The sequence below is a fragment of the Aulonocara sp. 'chitande type north' Nkhata Bay genome, linkage group LG15 (genome assembly GCF_057382095.1).
Source record: "Aulonocara sp. 'chitande type north' Nkhata Bay isolate Kocher_YH1m ecotype deep benthic linkage group LG15, A_spYH_male_GT1.1, whole genome shotgun sequence".
Lineage (NCBI taxonomy): Eukaryota > Metazoa > Chordata > Actinopteri > Cichliformes > Cichlidae > Aulonocara > Aulonocara sp. 'chitande type north' Nkhata Bay.
Window position 1 is genome coordinate 22,725,904 of NC_141358.1, and position 18,980 is coordinate 22,744,883.

At 40.0% G+C, this 18,980-nt stretch overlaps 1 protein-coding gene and 1 long non-coding RNA gene across 2 annotated transcripts; both read left to right on the forward strand.

Moving 5' to 3' along the window:
* The first annotated feature begins 2,015 nt into the window (after window positions 1-2,015).
* On the forward strand, window positions 2,016-4,442 carry LOC147313063 (uncharacterized). The gene is made up of 4 exons (XR_015125142.1): window positions 2,016-2,133; window positions 2,250-2,383; window positions 2,490-2,642; window positions 2,806-4,442. It is a non-coding gene; the product is annotated as an uncharacterized LOC147313063 (long non-coding RNA).
* Window positions 4,443-10,265: 5,823 nt separating this feature from the next.
* LOC147313064 (GTPase IMAP family member 9-like) lies at window positions 10,266-18,533 on the forward strand. The gene is made up of 2 exons (XM_086265020.1): window positions 10,266-10,520; window positions 17,607-18,533. The coding sequence occupies exons 1-2, from the start codon at window positions 10,496-10,498 to the stop codon at window positions 18,530-18,532; spliced, it is 951 nt and encodes a 316-aa protein (XP_086121146.1). The 5' UTR covers window positions 10,266-10,495; the 3' UTR covers window position 18,533.
* The last annotated feature ends 447 nt before the right edge of the window (window positions 18,534-18,980 follow it).

The window sequence follows — 18,980 nt, forward strand, 5'->3', positions numbered from 1 at the left end:
ACACATTTGACCGTAAGTACCCTAGTTAATCTCAATTACTGTTCGACTTTGCTAACTAAAAGCTAAGCGATGATTCCGAAACATTACTTTGTCCTTTTAAGCGCATGTTACATGTTAGCTTTGTAGTAAGCAAAAAAAAAAAAATCATGCTAACCTTGGTCCGTTAGGCTACACGGTACTGCACTGCCATCCCAGATAGCAAGACGACATTGAATTGATGTTGATTTTTTCATCTGATCCGTAGTTATGGTCAGGGTTGAAATGTTAATGTTGTAAATAAACTCCTTCCTATCTAAAATATAACAGGATACCAGAGTATATTCTCCAGCATCTCACACTTCTGATAATCAGTCTGCTTGACGTTTATTCAGCTGTGTAAAAACTATAACTTTAATCTCAGCCAAACAGATTTACTCAGGAACAAATAAAATACTAAAAAAAGCCAAACAATATCATCTTTAACTTATCTAAGTGACTTATATATATTTATCCTGAGTAGCGAAAGATGGCGGTGGGTTTGAAAACGATGTGCCAGGAGTCCGGTGTTCTCACGGGCTCTAGTGAGCCTTGCCCCCGGCTAGCTATCGAGCTAGTGGGTAACAGACGTCTCCGAAAACGTCGGAGTGCTTTTGAAAATATGTGGTGTCTTGATAAACTGAGCAGATATTTGAGGTTTACACAGCTACATTCTCGCCTGAAAATATGTTAAACGTTTATTTTGTGACCCAGAAAGAATAATAAGAGTAACATTAAAACTAACTAGCTGCTGCCATTGTTGGAAACTGAGCAGGGCTGCGCTATGAATTCTGGGACAGAGCTTCTTCTTCAGGGTTTAACGGCAGCTGGCATCCTTGTACATGCAGTGCTGCCATCTTCTGTTTCCGTCCGTTATTACACTCTTAAATCCTACTACTTATTCCTGTGTCTTTTGTGATCTTACAAAGCTTCAAACGATGTTGACAATTTTGATAGTCGACGTAATCGTGGCAGCCCTACTGCAGACTGAAAGACAAACTCCATGAACTGAAAACTGACCTTAAATATGAGTGTGGCAAATCCACAGTGAAGAGAGATAATAATACTGATTATTTTAAAAAGTTCCTAGAATCCAAAACTAATGCACAGAAAGCCACAAGGTAGACAAACAAAGTGTACAACTTGAAACAGAACAACAGAGTAAAGAGCTGAGGAAAGCTGAGGGCTTAAATACTTGATTAGGGAGAGAGGACGCAGCTGGGAGAAACAAGACACAGGTGAATTGAATCAAACAAGTATGACCAGTGGAAGCAAAAGCAAGTGCACAAAAGACTAGACGTCAACAATATAAAGTAGTAACCAACTAAAGATAGGACACAGTAATGCAGACTTTGCACTAGGAACACAGAATGGCAGGAGAACAGCCTCAACGAGTAAAGAAATGAATAATAAACAGTATATGCAGAAAATAAAGAATAAAGTTAAAAGACAGCATGGTCTTCAAGAACCCAGAGTACGATACAAAAATGTCGTTTTATTTAAGTGAACAAAACAATGTAGACCATTTTCATTTTGTTAATAAGTTGGAAAAAAAATAAAAACTAATGACAGCATTTAAAATAAACAAAGATAAATGACATAGATGGGAACATTTGACAATGGATTTGTAACATTATCAAAACTGATTTTTCAGATATGCAGAGTAGAAGATGTGGAGATTCAAATTTTTAACTTGGGTGTGTGTTTGAAATATGAAAATATTGGTTGACATCGTTGACATACTGTTATTAAAGATAGAAATATGTATGAAACGTAGATTCAAAAGCTCTATTAACAGAACTATAACCTGTTAGAATCTGACATTTATTTCAGATGTATTCTATAACTGTTCACAGTCCCAATACTTACAGGGATGACAGAGTGTTTCCAAAAGTGCTCAGTCACAATTTTCAGAAGACTAACATGAAATTTTTGATTTATTTAAATATATAAACCTGTTGAAAGTAATAATTTCAATTTTTGTCTTTGTGGGATCACAGTACAAAGTATGGCCTGGAGGATATTCATCTCAAGGTGCAAGAACATTCTTAATGACTGCACACGGCGGCTGCTGATGGACAATGTTGGGCCAGATGTGCTACAGTTAGCGTTAAGGAGGTATGATCAAAGCATGATGGAAAACATCTAACATTTTAACTTGCATAAAATGTTTAAGGGGAATATGGCCTGAAAATATAACATGAATTAAGAAGTAATTTTTTGATATCTTTGAGGTTGGAGACAATGCAGAGAAGCCTTCGGTGGGCAAGAGGAAGACTGATCAGTGTAACTGCAGCAGATCAACTTCTGCGTGACTTGGCTGAATTGATTCAGGAGGTTGAACTGTCTACTCAGCATGGCCAACAAGGTAAGCACATATTGTGTCGATTCCTTGACTCATCAAAAGTGTGAAATAAATTATGACTCTGTCTTAACCTATTTTCCAAATACACCAAACGCTTATATATTTTCAGGCTCTTTTGGATACCAGGCACCAGAGGTAGAGGTAGATCCCTTTACCTTATCACTCGGGAACAGCTTTCATTCCTGAAGTCAAGTGGATTCACTGCACCTCAGATGGCTGATATTTTGAATGTTTCACTTCGTACAATTCGAAGACATCTACGGTCAGTGACTTTTGAAACCAGTGTGACTTTGTGACACACACTCACTGTTTATTCAAATTAAATGGTATTGTGAAGTTGTAAAAATTTGTATATTTGAATGTGCACTAACTAGTGTGTTGTTATGGTAGTAATAAAATACTCGTGTTTTTTTGTCTTATTTCAGACAGTATCATTTCACCCGTGCATCAATGTATGCGGAACTGACTGACAGTGCCTTGGATGAACATGTGCAGGACATTGTCGCTGGCAATGAACAAATTGGTCCTGAGGCTGTCAGAGCCTCCCCGCGAGTACGTGAACTACGTGAACAGCGAAGGAGGGTTCGAGCAAGCATGTTACGAATAAATCCTGGAGCAGCTGCCCTTAGAGCAGTTTTGCGGAGACCAGAACGAAGAACATATCAGGTTGCAGGTCCAAACTCATTGTGGCACATTGATGGAAATCACAAGCTGATAAGGTAACCAAGCACACTGATTTGTTGAACACCTATTTTGACCAAAGTGAAATTCCGCATTACATCAAATATAATTGTTGAACAGTAAGACACATCCAATAGAGCCAGGCCCTGGGATGGGCAGTCCTCTAACACAGCGGTCCCCAACCCCTGGGCCTCGGACCGGTACCAGTCCGTGAGTCGTTTGATGCCGGGTCGCGAGAGTTGAGGCTCAGGTGTGAAATGTATGGTTTTCAGGGTTTTTATCGGTTTTCAGCGTTATTTTGTTATCGTTTTTATCGTTAACTCGGTTTTCCTGGGTCTTTTCACGTGTGTTATGAATAAATCTTCTTTTTTTCAGTACCGGTACTAGTTTTATTTTGTTGTATTTATCCGCAACACCTTAAAGGCCGGTCCGTGAAAATATTGTCGGGCATAAACCGGTCCGTGGCGCAAAAAAGGTTGGGGACCGCTGCTCTAACACAACTGGTTATGTTTAAAGGGGAAAATGAGAGAACACAGACAGCGCAAGCAAAATACAGAGAAGAATTCAAACTTGACATGCAATAGTGCCATGTAAATCAATTAAGAGTGTGTGTTTCCATTGTTTCAATAACAGAAATAAGATTTTTCTTCTTATGGACCACGGTTTTAGGTGGAGGATAGTCATTCATGGGACTATTGACACTTAGAGTCCCAGAGAGCAGCCATTTGGCTTTTCTACCTTTTAAGTAAAAATCATGTAGACAGAAATGACTGGTACATATCTTTATAGGAGGGACTTTTTTAGACACAGTGTGACAAACAAGAAGAAAACCCAAGAGACACAATGGTGGAATGCAGAGGGATTCAAATGTTTTCTTTCTCTAATGGTACTTATACTTCAATTATCAGGTAAGGATACGTGTACATTTACAAGTAGAATTTCAAACTTTTACTTGGTTGAAAGAGATGTAAACACAAAACGTTTGCCCAAGTTTAGAGTGTCTTCGTCGCCAGGGAGAAACCACTTTCAGTTTAATTAAGTGAAAAAGATTGAATTAAAAAAGATGCTATATAGTATAAGTATCATTCTATTTAGTCATTCAGGCCCCCCTCAAATAATTTCTTTGTCAAAATGAGAAATACTATTTAAAAACTGATGTATCTAAAATTATTATAATCATAATCATATTATATAATCATTTTTGCATTTGTTTCTGATTTTACCAGCAACAGAAGTTCAGGACTCTGTCCTGTCAGAGTTGGAGATAAAGTCACTTTGTCTTGTGGAAATGTGAAAGATGATCAGGAAAAATGTAACAGCACTACCTGGCTCTTCACTACATCTAGAAAGCCGAGCGCAGTGACACTGTTTGAAAATGGGAAGATGCATGCAAATGCTAAGAATAAATCACCCAGACTAAGTGTGACTGTAAACTGTTCGCTGGCGATAAATGTCACAGCTGAGGATGTTGGTGATTACACCTGCAGAATGTTCAACAAATCAGGAAAACAAGAAGGTCCAGGTTTTATAAACAGACTCTTTCCTGTTAACAGTGGGTATTTCCATCATAATACTATCAGCTCAAAACGGCTCAGTTCAACATCATATTACTGTAAAAATCATAGTTACTCTGAGGACTGCCGAAAATTCTCCTTATTTTTTCTTTTCTTTTATCATCAGTGAGCGAACGTAAAGAAGGCAACATGGTGACCTTGACCTGCTCTGTGTCAATGTATGAGCAATGCTGATACACAGTGAAGTGGCTGTATGAAGATAAATCCACTGATAATAATAACAAAGGCTTGAAGACGTCACAGTCTGCCTGCTCAGCCAGTGTGACATTTACAACTTCTCATAATGTTTACACATCAAAGAATTATGATTTATTCAAGTGCCAAGTGAAAAATGATGATGATGACAATATGAAGGTATGGAAAGAGGTGAGAATTTGGTATTTGTTTTGATTCGTTTCTATTTTATTTTTTTAATTTTAAAAATATTGCAGTTCCTGTACTCCTGTGTACTGATGACTCTCTATATAAGTTAATGTTGTCATTGGGCTCTTCGTCTCAATTTGCAATCCAAGTAATTTCCATATAGAATAATCAGTATCGATATAAACTCTGCTACTGTCCTTCCAAGAAATTCAAATGTTGTATTTTGACACATTTCCTATTAAAAGTTAATGTTCTAAGTCACATCTAAGTCTTACATCATGTTGTTGCTCAACAAGAATCTCTTTACTCACAAGAAGATGATTAAACATTTCTTTGCCTGGAAAAAAACAAAACAAAAAAAAGTATTTTATTTTTAGCCAATGAACAGAACAGAAACTGGAAATTTTTTAAAATGTTGTCCTCTTCTTCAGAATGGGGGAAGGTGATTGCTGCGTTAGTGGGTGTAGTAGCACTCCTAATATGTGTAGTTCTTGTTATATCCATCCATCCATCCATCCATCCATCCATCCAGTGGAAGAAATTTAAAGGTAAGAGCCTCCACAAGATGAACCTTTTATAAATAAAAATATCTAAGCAGCCTGAAGACTCTATTGGGTTTCTCTTTTTCTGAAAACAGATTGCAGACCAGGGAAATCACTGTAAGTTTTGCTTTAATTATAAGCTTGTTATAGGCTATGACTGCTAAAGACTTTTTGTATCCCAATCTGGGATAAACTAAGCACATGCGAACTTAAAATTGTATTTTATCTTTTAATGTTTTATTAAATTAAAATAAATTCAGCAATTTTTTTCTTTTAATTTATGATGATATCCAATTTCTTTTTTAAAAAGAGAAGAAGAAAACAGAAAAATGACCTTATACTGACTCAGTCTGCTTTCACAACTATTCAGCTCTCTGTAATAGCAAAGAGTTATGCACTGCTTCCTCTCTGAAGTGTGGAATCAACCCAGCAGTCATTATGTTGTTGTCTCTGTGTCGGCTGATCCTGAAGATGCTGTTCGCTATGCCTCCATCACCTTCACCAAGAGTACTACTAAAACTTTGGTAACCTTATTGTTATCAATTACATGGACCGGGCAGATTTATGTACACTTTGCTTTTACATAGCTGGGCCCCCTTTTTGCCTTAATTCTTAGTGGCAAACATTCCTCATGAATTTTGATTCATATTTAAATGATAGCATCACACTGTTGCTGCAGAGCCTTGATGACATCTCCCACTCCACCACATCCCAAAGGTGTACACTGAACCCAATTTCTTATTCTAGAAACAAATGTGAGGTGATTTGAGCTGGATAACATGGCACATTATCCTGATGGAAGCAACTATCAAAAGATGGGTAAAAAAAAGAAAAAAGACATGGTCAGCAACAACAGTTTGGCTTTGGCATAAAGAAAAGGCCCAAGATCAGAATATCCCTCACATCAATATACCCACCACCAGACTGAAACAGGATGGTGCCATGCTTTTGTTTAAACCAAAGACCCTGCTTTTCAAATTTAAAAGCACAAATTAAGACTCTTTAGAACAGGCAACATTTTTCCAATTTTCTATTTTCGTTTTGGTTACTTTGGTTTTAATAATTGGTTATTTGAGTTACTGATGCCTTTCCATCAGCTAGACGCAAACTGGCCTTTGACCTCTCATATCAACAAGGCCTTTTGCTCAGAGAACTGCTGCTCAGTGGAGTTCCTCTCTTTTTAATGACTTTTGTCTATAAAGGAAAATCCTAGTGCATCAATAGTTTCTGAATGGCTCAGAGCAGCCTGTCCGCCACCAACAATCATGCTACATCAATTAAATTACCTTTCTTTGCCATTCTGATGCTCAGTGTAAACCTCAGGAAATCACCTTGACCATGTCGACAAAAAACTACTACATTATTTTAGCAAATGCACAATTGCTGACATATGATTATGTGATTATTTGCATTATTGAGCAGTCAAACAGGTGAGCCTAACAAAATGGCAAGTGACTGTATACATTATAAAACTAATCACAATGTAAATTAACCTCTAGGTTCTGGCAAAAAATGGCAGAGATGAAGATGAAGCAGTTACCTACAGTATGGTGAAAGCTTCCCCCTGTTCTTATCCCAAACCTCTAAACATCTATGCTACCATCAACAGCTTGAAACAATAACAGATTTGTGTGAAATTGCAGAAAGAGACATACTTTTGCTGTGTCTTTTGCTTAAGTATTAATATTTCTTTACTTATGATTTGATATTTTTCCTGCAGATCTGTTTTTTTGGAGTTTAATGAGATATTCAATTCCTCTTATATTAATGCAAAACATTTCTGACTACACATAACAATCCACACAAATCCATACTGCTTTTTGGATAAAGCTGCTATAAGGTTAATTTGCTCATAAATGGAGCGCTTCGCTCTCATTCTGTTATGTCAGAAACAAAACAGAGTGATCAGAGACAATCACAAATAAGAGGCTACACAACAAAATCTACATATTACAAAGCTGGAAAAGTAGCACATATAAGGCATTTTGAAGGACAATAACATTTATACTTTATTCCAAAAAGTCTCAATAAATCTTATTCACTTGTACTTGGATCCATTCAGTCCTCGTTGCAATCCTATTGATTTGTTTACCTGTTTGTTTAATGACAGGTCACAAAAGTGGAATGAACTTCGGGTTGCAAATGTGTCCCCTTAATATTACCGAACCTTTTTTGACCCAAGACAGTGAAGGTTGTGTTTTAGGCTTTACTGATATTTTAGGTTTTAAATTTAGGCTTTTTGTATTTCTATACTTTCTTTCTTTGAATTTTCATAATTTTACTTCAAGTTTAGTGGTATACTCATTTCGTGTAGTTTCATTGTGTGTGTTGAGTGTGTGTATGAAATCTTATATAAGATTGGGGAAACCTGCAGTCTGCTCAGACTGAAGAAGTCACTTGGATGAGTGACGAAACGTTTCTCCCACTGAAAACGCTACAACCAGATGAACAGAATCAACTTTTGGAGATCCCAGAATTCATGCTTTTCAGGTGTAATAATAACACTGTTTGTTAGTAAGTCCTAACAGTATTTTTTATTTAATTGTTAATATTTATTTTTTATTATTATTTGTTTATTTTAATGCAAAATGAAAACTTATACTCCAATCAGTTGAAATATTTGTAATATTTTAAATATGTAGACATTTATGAAAGTTGGATGTATTACAGAAATAATGAATGAGCTGTTTTATTTAAACAAATCAATAAACTGATGTACTTTTTCATGTTTAAGCTTGTTATCTGATAAGCTGTTGTTAACTGATATAACAGTAATTTGGAGAGGTTAGCTACTTTGATTCCCAGTTACTAGCTACACAACTGAAAAGAAAAATGTCATCTCTGAAAAGTTATGTGTCACGGCTCTGGGTCATTTTGACCCAGGATTTTCAGTTTCCTATATTTTTCTTTATTATGGTGGTATCCTGATTGTCTTGTTATGCTTTGTTGATTATTATTATGAGTCTATGTTTCAGTTTATTCTGGTTTAAGGTTTTGTCCTTAGGTTTTGTGTCATGTGCCCTCGTGTTTAGTGTAGGTTTAGTTCAGTGTCAAGTCTGCGTCTTTGTGAATTGTTTCTTAACAATGGGGTATTTACCTGCCACTACTGCAGCGAGAGAACGCGACACTGATGACAGCTGGGGAAACTTAATCATAAATTCTTGTTGTCAAGCGGTTACAAGAAATCCTCAGAAATTTAAGGCTGGCCCTATTTTTTTTTTTTGACAGATTCAGTGGGACAGGTGTATGCAATGGTTCCACCAGCTCTGTGTGGAAAGCCCACATGTACAAAAAAGCTTTTCGTTGTTTGCCTTGTAAAACGTTTTCACAGTGACAGCAAGTTTTCCATGGGTACACTGAAGAGTAATTGTGTATAATCTGCCTTATAATGTTAACAATTTTATTTCTTTAATTTTGTCTGCATTTCAAGTTGAGTCTTTAACAGTTTTACGTTCATGCTGCTAGCCCAAAAAAATTGAGTAATCTTGATCCTTCAGCTTTACAATTTCATTGAAATGTATAAAGTTTCGTAGGAAGTAGTCTGTGGAAGAAAAGAGCTATGGCAGAACGCTCTGTTGTAATCCATACACTGAACCATAACGTAACAACCCCCCCGCATGCACAAAAGTAAAACATCACTATTTCCACGTCTCGCAGGTTGGAATGAAGGCGGAGTCAACTGGATCCGCTGTCCCTGCCCGGTGCGCGCTCCTGACGCAGGGGAATCAAATTGTGTCGGGAGTTGGAGATAACGACCTTGGTGCACCCTGCTGCCCTGCGGAGAAACATCTCCTCAGGGTCGTGGCTGCCCTCATGGCGTTATGGGTCGCGCGGTCAAATGGTCCTCTGGCAGCATTACTACTACCTCCCTCGCTGCGTCAACCAGCTGGTCCCTTCACAAACATCAGCGAAAAGGTGGGCAAGCTGAGACACACTAACAGAGGCAGCAGCCGCAGTGCCCACTCCTCCTCGGGCCGCCTTTGCCGTGGCCCGAAAGACTCAGGAATGCCCGGGAGTCATCTCCCTCCCCAATTTCTCCTAAGGACTGTAAAAATTCAAACAGGCTACTTATGGACGGCTGTTTACATAAGGCGTGAGCAAAGGAGGGGCTGACGTTACTGAAAATACACGGTGTCCTGACTATTAGGTCAAATCTGTGAATCACATCTGTCTGACTTTAAACTGTTCAAATTCAGCAGCTGAACTGATGTAGTGAAGATTTGTTTTTTACCTACTGTAACTTTAAATAGTGAGGTAAACAAGAAAATGGAAAACAAGTGTACAACAGCTCACCTGCTGCACCTACTAAAAGCCTCAAGGGAAAAGGCGCCAGAGAGCGAAGGAGAGCAGAAACTTCAAAGATAAAGGAGGGTGGAGAGGGAAGGGAACGGGCTCTTAAGTATTTACATACTTTGCCTTTATTTTTATCTGTTTAAATATAGAGTGATATACTTTCATTGTGAATAGAGTTAATTAATACTCGTCTCACACCACGCTTGCTGAGGCGTTTTATGATATCACTACATCTATTTTATTTTACATATATCATCTCTAAACACTGTAATATCTCCCCCAAGTCAGATTTGGAAAATGGATTTCTCGTTTACAGAATCTTTTGTCTATTCTGTTCCTGTGTGTGAATAAATAACAGCGAACCTTTGACCGACTAATAGATGAAGAAGCCTAAATAAATCACAGGGGGTGATCATCAATACTAAGTCGGATTCAGAGAAACGGGTGATTTTTTGAGTCTCTGACTTCCTACACTGCCATACCGTGATTTGGGTGCAGCTCTGTTATTTACTCCACCTCTTGTTTGTGTCACTTGGGGAGGAGTTTACGGTCAGACTATATTACAGCTCTTTCAGTGAAACGAAACTATTCAATGTCACCCCCAGAAAGTGAACACACTTGATCAACTGCTTAGGAAATAACAAACAACAAAAAACAAAAACATGGCTGGCAAACCTGCATTGGAAGGTGAGTACTTTTATCACTTTCACTCTCATTTAAAATTAATTTCTATAATAAACATCTCAGAATTAAAGCACGGGGCGATCTCTATTTTATTAGTTTTCTTTAAGAAAAGAAGTATCCAAGGTTTAAAAAAAAAAAAAAAAAGAGAGAGAGAGAAAAAACGGCAAGGTTAAAATTAAATCATAAAAAGGTATGTCTCCATTGTTTTTAAGACTTCAGTCCAGGCTATTACTTTTCAGTCTAGCTTCACTAATGGCAGTTGCCCTTAACAAAATGGCTGCAGGTTGAATGTCGTTTCCAGAATGTGTGGCTTGCAAATAGCGCGTGAACTTGGTCTCTGTGTGGCCATTTACTAGAGATTTAAAAAAGAAGAGAAAAAAAAACAAAAAAACTTTACTAGAATTTCTGATTTACATGTCTCACATGGTCCTCTTTTAATTTTTTTTTTAAGTTTGTTATGCCCTTTATATCTTTGGACAGTTAGCCACCACATAACCCACCTGTTTTGAATGCAGTTTGTTAGACCTAGAGCTATCAGCACAGGCACCTTAGAGCCACTGATAGTAGGTTGGACCTGATGGAGGGATGCTCTGTTGTGAGTTGGAGTGTTTCAACTGTGAATTATTTTGAAAGGTTCCAGTAAAGACTAGACTGATTTGTTTGTTACACTGGAATAATATATAAAATAGAGTTTAGGATGCAGCTGAAATGAATATTAAAAACACATAACTTGATCGTTTCTGAAGACAACTTTACATCAGTCTTCAGAATATCCACAAACAGCACTAAAATCCTATATCATAATATTCTTAATAACAGTTTTAGTTAAAAATGAGCTGCTAAAACAAGTATAACATGTGTTCTAAAAAATTAAACACTGAAATAAACTAAACGACACAAGTTGGACACCACATCAAACGAAATGTGTCTCACGTTTTACTTTGTCTGAGACGTGGGACGTGAAAACGACATGTGGGGACTCACATGTTCTCAGCGGGTTTTCGTATAATAGCTCATTGTTGAATGAAAGACTCTATTGGCCACATGCAGGTTGCCCCGCAGTGGAATAGAAACCCCCCCGACTTACGCACACAACATAGACATCACATGGGAATACAGGTCGGAGATCGGCAGCGTTACAGGAAAACACTGAAAAAGTACACAACAATGGGAAAGTAGAAGAGGAAAAAGAGACCTATACTCATGCTGGGCACCTATGGGAGGACAGCATGAGAACAGGAAACAAAAAAAACTCCTCTGCACAGAGAGCACATAAATGTCCACAGTACAACATTGACAAGCCACAAGGTTGGGTAGGGGGTGAGGAGAAATCCGAAGGAAACACAGCAGTCATCCTGCACAGCGCTACCATTCCAGCGCGGCACACAGGAAACAAGCATTTTGAAAGGGAGGGGGATGAGTGCGTGCTTATCAGTGTAAGTATATGTGTGTGCGCGTGTCCAGAGTTCAGCTGAGACAGTGTCCTCCGCCCTATCAGGCTAAGTATACAGTCTGCCAGCCAACCCATGTGGCCTTGCATGGAATGGGAAGAATAGTCAACACACAGTCGTTATCTGGGAGCTTTTGTTCGGCTCCAGCCTTGGGCCCGCAGCTGGCGCCGTGGTGTCTGCATGTTGATGTTGTTGATTTTTCTTTTATGCGAGCAGCTCAGGAGAATTTCAAAGCTGTTCTTAACACTCCGACACTGGTCTCTCAATTTCCCGTTGGAGAACCGCGAGCCTCCCCATGAGGGTATCAAACTTCCGTCCCGTGGTGTTGTCATTCTTTTGATTCTGAGACCCCACAACTGCAGTGAGCCGTTCTGCGATGTGTTCCAACTTTCGCTCAAGGGTCTCATTTTGAGCAGGCCTCTCTTTGATGTATCCCAATATACGCTCAATGGTGTTATTTTGAGTCTTTACGGCAGCTGTAAGCGTCTCCAAGGTGTTAACCATGCTGCGTCCGGTGTGAGAAGTCGCACCTCGTCCCATCGTTTCAATCTCCAGCGGGCAGCCTGGGGGGGGGGGGGGGGGGGGGGGGGGGGTGTTTGAATTAATTCTCTGATAAGCCAGGGTCAAGCCAGCTCCGATCAGATATCTTCAGCGTCCTCGATCGACAGTCCCGCCAGGCACACGATCCTCCATTTCTGCCACCCGTCCATCGTGTATCCGGCAGGGAATGTCCCTCCAGGGCACTCGGGCTCTCCCAAGCCCAGTCTTCTTGTTGAGAAAAGGGTGTCAATAGCATTCAGAGACCAGTTGATCAAATCCATAATTCTCTTTTAGGTTTTAGAGAACGACAGTGAGAGACTGTTCCAGGGAAAGTAATACACACGAGACAGGACAAGGACACAAGAGGCTAAGCAGGGAAGATAAGGGGAAGGAGGAGAGGAGAAAAGTGCGACCGCCTTCGCCAAGAGCCAAGAGAGGAAAAAAAAGTGCTTTTTGTGGCCTTGTGTAACCACAGGGATAAAAAGAAACTGATCTGGCTTTCATATTCAGTGCACAGCAATCCAGGAAAAAAATCTGTTCTGGGAAAAAAAAAAAAAAGAGCAAACAAAGTCATGTCACTCTGAGCTCTACCCAAAATATTTGAATCTTTGTGTCTAATTCAAACCTTACTGTCTGGGGTTTGTTTTTTTTTTGCTTGTTTTCTCTTTTTTCTTTCTCAACAGGTGATCCAGGTGATTGATATATGTATTTTTTGTCTGTTTGTTTTGTTGGTTTTTGTTTTTAGCCCTTTATCACAGTTCCTTTTCAACGCTGTTTTTGTTTCCCTTATTCTTTCTCCCCTTTCTTTTCCCCAGTCAAGTCCATCCTGTATTTAGCAAGTGAAAATAAAATAAAATAAACAATAAAAGGTGAATCAAATAGACCAATACGGCAAGGCTGGGATGGTCCATTTGGTAAAGGAAATCCGTTGGGCATCTTTCTTTGCTTTTAGACAATAATTCTGATGGCAAAAGAACCAAACGGGACAGGCAAAAAAACCAATAAATAATAATAATTCAAACCTCAGCTTCAGAGCATTTCCTCCATCTGTCTGACACATTTTTTTAGTCTAACTACTGCAACTGCAAAAACTCCAGTTATAGTTACTGTACAGGGGTTTTTTTTGGGGGGGGTTGCATAAAAAAATATTAATTATGTTTTAAAAAAAAAACTAATGAAAAACTTGCTAAATCTCCTCTCTCAATACCAAATTGCTTATTCTGCTGTTAACTCTAGTTTTGAGCTTCTGGTACTTCAGGTGACGATAATCATTCATAAGACTAGTGCCTGTGCCATTGGGCAGTTTCAAGCTGCATCACTATTTGGAATAAGTCCTACTACCATCTCCAAATTGAAGGCTATGTCAGAGACAGGCCATGAAGTGGACATCCCAAGAAGATCAACACTACAAGAAGATCACCCTGTCAGCACTTAGGAACCATAGGCAGAGTTCTACAGATTTGTAGTCAGGGTTTGCAGGATGATATGCCAACTTTGTTTTGAAAATGGTGACATGATAGAAAGTGCACAGGATGGGTACTGGGGATCCTGCTTTCCTCAGTTTACAGAAGAAGTAGAGGCATTGCTGTGCTTTCTTGGCCAGTGATGCAGTGTTGCATGTTCAGGAGAGGTCCTGTGTAATGTGCACACCCAGAAATTTTTGTGCTGCTCACCTTCTTCACAGCAGCACCATTTATTTTGAGTAACCAACTGATTCACCTTCTTCCTGTAGTTTATCTCATCAGTAGGGATGGGTATCGTTTAGGTTTTATCTGATACCAGTGCCAAACCGGTACTTTTGAAACGGTGCCGGTGCTTAAAGTAAAGTAAAGTGTGCGTGTTAGTCCCCATGGGGAAATAGTTCCTCTGCATTTAACCCATTCACCCAGTGAAGCAGTGGGCAGCCATCAATGCAGCGCCCGGGGAGCAGTGTGTAGGGACGGTACCTTGCTCAGGGGTACCTCAGGGTAGCCGTTCAGTGGAGTTGAACCCCCGACCTTCCGATCATGGGGCCACTACTCTACCTACTGAACTATCCCTGCACTTAAACGGTGCACGAACCGGTGCTTAAAGAATCAAGAACACAAACTTTGTCCAAAAACCTCTCATGTTCAGCTGTTTTTTATAAAAAGGGTTATCCCCTGCAGCTATAGGGCATATATGGTATCACTCTTGGCTGGAAGCAGTGCTTAAACAATGGAAAAAAAAAAAAAACACAAACTTTGTCCAAAACCTTTCATGTTTAACTGTTTTCCACTTTTTCTTTGGTCATTTTAGCCTTTTTGGCCAGGGTGAAGGGAGTATCTGCCATCAAACAAGAAGACAGCCGCATGTAGCTATGATGATGTTTGCTAGTTCACCTTACATGCATTAATTTAATAACGTGGTTAGCCTACTCAATGTAAATTACACACGAACAACATTAAGCTACTCATGCAGAGAAGAACGGCTGCTGCTGCCATCATCATCCGTCATCATTTCTGCTACACTGGCAGGGCTAGGGGCCAGGACTCTCCTCTTCGGGTGCATGTTGCTAACTCCGGGTCAATAACAGGCACCACACCCGCAGTAGATGCGCACGGTGTGAGGTCTCGCAGCAAGCTATCAAATACGGCGCATTTCTCGGCTTTTAAAAAAACCCTATGCGTCGCCAGGTGTTTCATCAGATTCGAGGTGTTACCTCCTTTTCACAGTATCACCTTAAAGCACTTGTTGCAGGCTGCTGAGTTTGCATCTTTTGCTGTGAAGTACAGCCAGACTTTTGACTGCTTCGCTTTGGGCATTTTTAATCTGTAGCTCTGCTCTAAAAGAACGTACGTACCTGGACCCGCCTACTACGCTCGCAAAGGTAAAATGATTGGCTAGAATCCGAAGTGTATGACATCTCAGGGAAAAAAAAGCACCGAAATGAAGCACCGAAATGTGCGCTGCTTTTCGGTCTGGTTATTACCGTTTATGTCAGAACCGGTGCCATAATGGCACCGGATACCGGTACCCATCCCTACTCATCAGTGTTACTAATAAGACCCACCACAGTTGTATTATCTGCCAACCTAATGAGGAGGTTATTGCTGTAGTGCAAGGTGGAGCCAAGAATCAACATTGTGTAGACAGTGGCGTGTCCAGCGGGGTGGCCTGGGGGGGATCTGGACTTTGACTGGGCCATTCTAACACATGGATATGTTTTGTTTTAAACCATCCATTGTTGCCCTGGCTTTATGTTTAGGGTCGTTGTCCTGCTGGAAGGTGAACCTCCGCCCCAGTCTCAAGTCTTTTGCAGACTCCAAGAGGTTTTCTTCCAAGATTGCCCTGTATTTGGCTCCATCCATCTTCCCATCAACTCTGACCAGCTTCCCTGTCCCTGCTGAATAGAAGCACCCCCAGAGCATGATGCTGCCACCACCATATTTGACAGTAGGGGATGGTGTGTTCAGAGTCATGTGCAGTGTTAGTTTTCCGCCACACATAGTGTTTTGCATTTTGACCAAAAAGTTCCTATTTTCATCTGACCAGAGCACCTTCTTCCACATTTTTGCTGTGTCCCCCACATGGCTTGTGGCAAAGTGCAAACGGGACTTCTTATGGTTTTCTGTTAACAATGGTTTTCTTCTTGCCACTCTTCCATAAAGGCCAACTTTGTGCAGTGCACGACTAATATGGACAGATTCCCCCACCTGAGCTGTAGATCTCGGCAGCTCGTCCAGAGTCACCATGGGCCTCTTGGCTGCATTTCTGATCAGCGCTCTCCTTGTTCGGCCTGTGAGTTTAGGTGGACGGCCTTGTCTTGGTAGGTTTACAGTTGTGCCATACTCCTTCCATTTCTGAATGATCGCTTGAACAGTGCTCCGTGGGATGTTCAAGCCTTGGGAAATCTTTTTGTAGCCTAAGCTTTAAATTTCTCAATAACTTTATCTCTCACCTGTCTGGTGTGTTCTTTGGACTTCATGGTGTTGCTGCTCCCAATATTCTCTTAGACAACCTCTGAGGCCGTCACAGAGCAGCTGTATGTACTGACATTAGATTACACACAGGTGCACTCTATTTAGTCATCAGGCAATGCCTATGGGCAAGTGACTGCACTCAGACCAAAGGGGGCTGAATAATTACACACACCCCACTTTGCAGTTATTTATTTGTGAAAAATGTTTGAAATCATGTATGATTTTCGTTCCACTTCTCACGTGTACACCACTTTGTGTTGGTCTTTCATGTGGAATTCCAATAAAATCGATTCATGTTTGTGGCTGTAATGTGACAAAATGTGGAAAAGTTCAAGGGGGCCGAATACTTTTGCAAGCCACTGTAGATGTTTTAAGGCTGTAAAACCCCTCACTACACACTTTATACACTTTTCTCAGACAGGCACTTTTCTCTCTTGTTTAAACACCCTCGAAGTTCAAACCTTCGTAGAAAAATAAGTCCAGTATTATGGAATGAAACCAAAGATTAAACCCTGTTTTCAGGTGCAGGACATGGGAATAGAGCAGCTGTGAGAGAATTCAATATTAATGAATCAATGGGACAGAAGTAGACGAAGCAAGAAGAACGAGTTGAGTAAAGTTTGACTTATTGGACTGTTTTGTTTCGTTTAATGCGCCTCATAACCTGGTGTGCCTTATGGTCCGAAAAATACGGTAACTTTTAGCTTCCTTTAGCATGTCAAAAGATCCAACTTTTTGTGCGTTGGTTAGCATCTTCCTCTGCCTTTTGAGGGCTACCGCAGGTGCCTTTGATGGTGCAAAATGTTTCATCAACATTGTTGTGTTTGTTGGGGAGAAAAACTACAAACACACAGTACAGCACTTCAGAGTCACACTGCTAGCGATCGAAGATTTATGTAAATTTGACAAGCTGAACGCATTCTGTACTGTACAGGAGACATGGCACTAGGAGACTGATTGACAGTTGTTTACAGCCAATCAGGATGCCGAACACATTTATGTGGGGGGGAAAAGAAAAGAAAAAGCTTGCAAAATTGCAAAAAAAAAATCAGCGAAAGAGCAAGACCTTGAAAGGTAAACCCTGTTATGGCGAGGGACCACTGTAGATAAATAAACTGATGGGGGTAAACAGGTAACATCATTGTGTTCTCTCACAGATCTCAGGATTGTACTTGTTGGGAAAACTGGAGTTGGGAAGAGTGCAGCAGGAAACACCATCTTAGGAAGAGATGCTTTTAAATCTGAGCTGACTTCTTCCTCAGTGACAGAAGTGTGTGAGAAAAAGATGGGAGAGTTTGGTGGCCTTAAACTGGCTGTAATTGATACACCAGGACTGGGTGACACAAAACAATCTGAAGAGCAGGTGAGGAGAGAGATTGCTCGATGCATGTCCTTTGCTGCTCCTGGGCCACATGTTTTTTTGGTTGTGCTCCAGCCAACCAGATTCACAAAAGAAGAACAAAAATCAGTGAAAATCATTCAGACACTATTTGGAAAAGAGGCATCACGTTACACCATGGTACTGTTTACCCATGGAGATGAGCTGAAGAAAAGACATTCCTCCATAGAAAAATTAATTAATGAGAATCCAGATCTCCGCCGCTTCATCAGTCAGTGTCACAGAAATCATCATGTTTTTGACAATGATGACAGAGATCCCTCTCAGCTTAAAGAGCTGCTGCTGAAGATCAGTGCAATGATTCAACTAAATGGAGGAGGCTTCTACACCAACGAAATGTTCCAAGAGGCCGAGAGAGCCATAAAACAAAAGATTAAAGAACTTCTGGAAAAATATCCAGACATGAATCTTGAAGAAGCAAGAAGAAAGGCAGAGGAAGACAACTCCTTTATTCGGGCTGTTCTAAAGGGTGTTTTTATTGGAGCTACTGCTGGAGGTCTAGGTTTAGCTGCTGCTGGTGCAGCTGCTGCTGGAGTTGCTGCTGCTGGAGCTGCTGCTGGAGCGGCTGCTGGAGTTGGAGTTGGAGCTGCTTTTGGAGCTGCTGTTGCAGCTGCATATGCCGGGGTTCCCAAACAAGATATATATTTCAGAGTGAAAGATGAAACAGGATGCAACATACAGTAAAACACAAAGGATTGCAGTAATTAGTTAGATCATTCCAGCCCTATGAAAAATTTAGATAAACTTTAAACTATATTTCATAAATATTGTTTATTTTTCCTGTTCTGTCACCATATTATCTTTATCATAAGGCTGATTGCTGCTCAGATACAGATATAGATTAGCATCTTGTTTCATTAATTATTTTTATGATTTCTTTGTCTGCAGCCCTTGACATGTCCTTATGTTGTATGTCAGTAGAACACATTATCCACACTGAACCTTTTAATTATGTTCCTATATTCAAAAGCAATAACTGATTGATAACTCTGTGTGTGTGTGTGTGTGTGTGTGTGTGTGTGTGTGTGTGTGTGTGTGTGTGTGTGTGTGTGTGTGTGTGTGTGTGTGTGTGTGTGTGTCACTTTGTTTGCCACTGATGGACTCAAAGGTGATCAAAGCAAACAGGCTGGAA

Coding starts and splice junctions, on each gene's coding strand:
- LOC147313064 (XM_086265020.1), top strand. CDS start 10,496: ATGGCTGGCAAACCTGCATTGGAAG. Junction 10,521..17,606: donor TGGCAAACCTGCATTGGAAG/GTGAGTACTTTT, acceptor GTTCTCTCACAG/ATCTCAGGATTGTACTTGTT.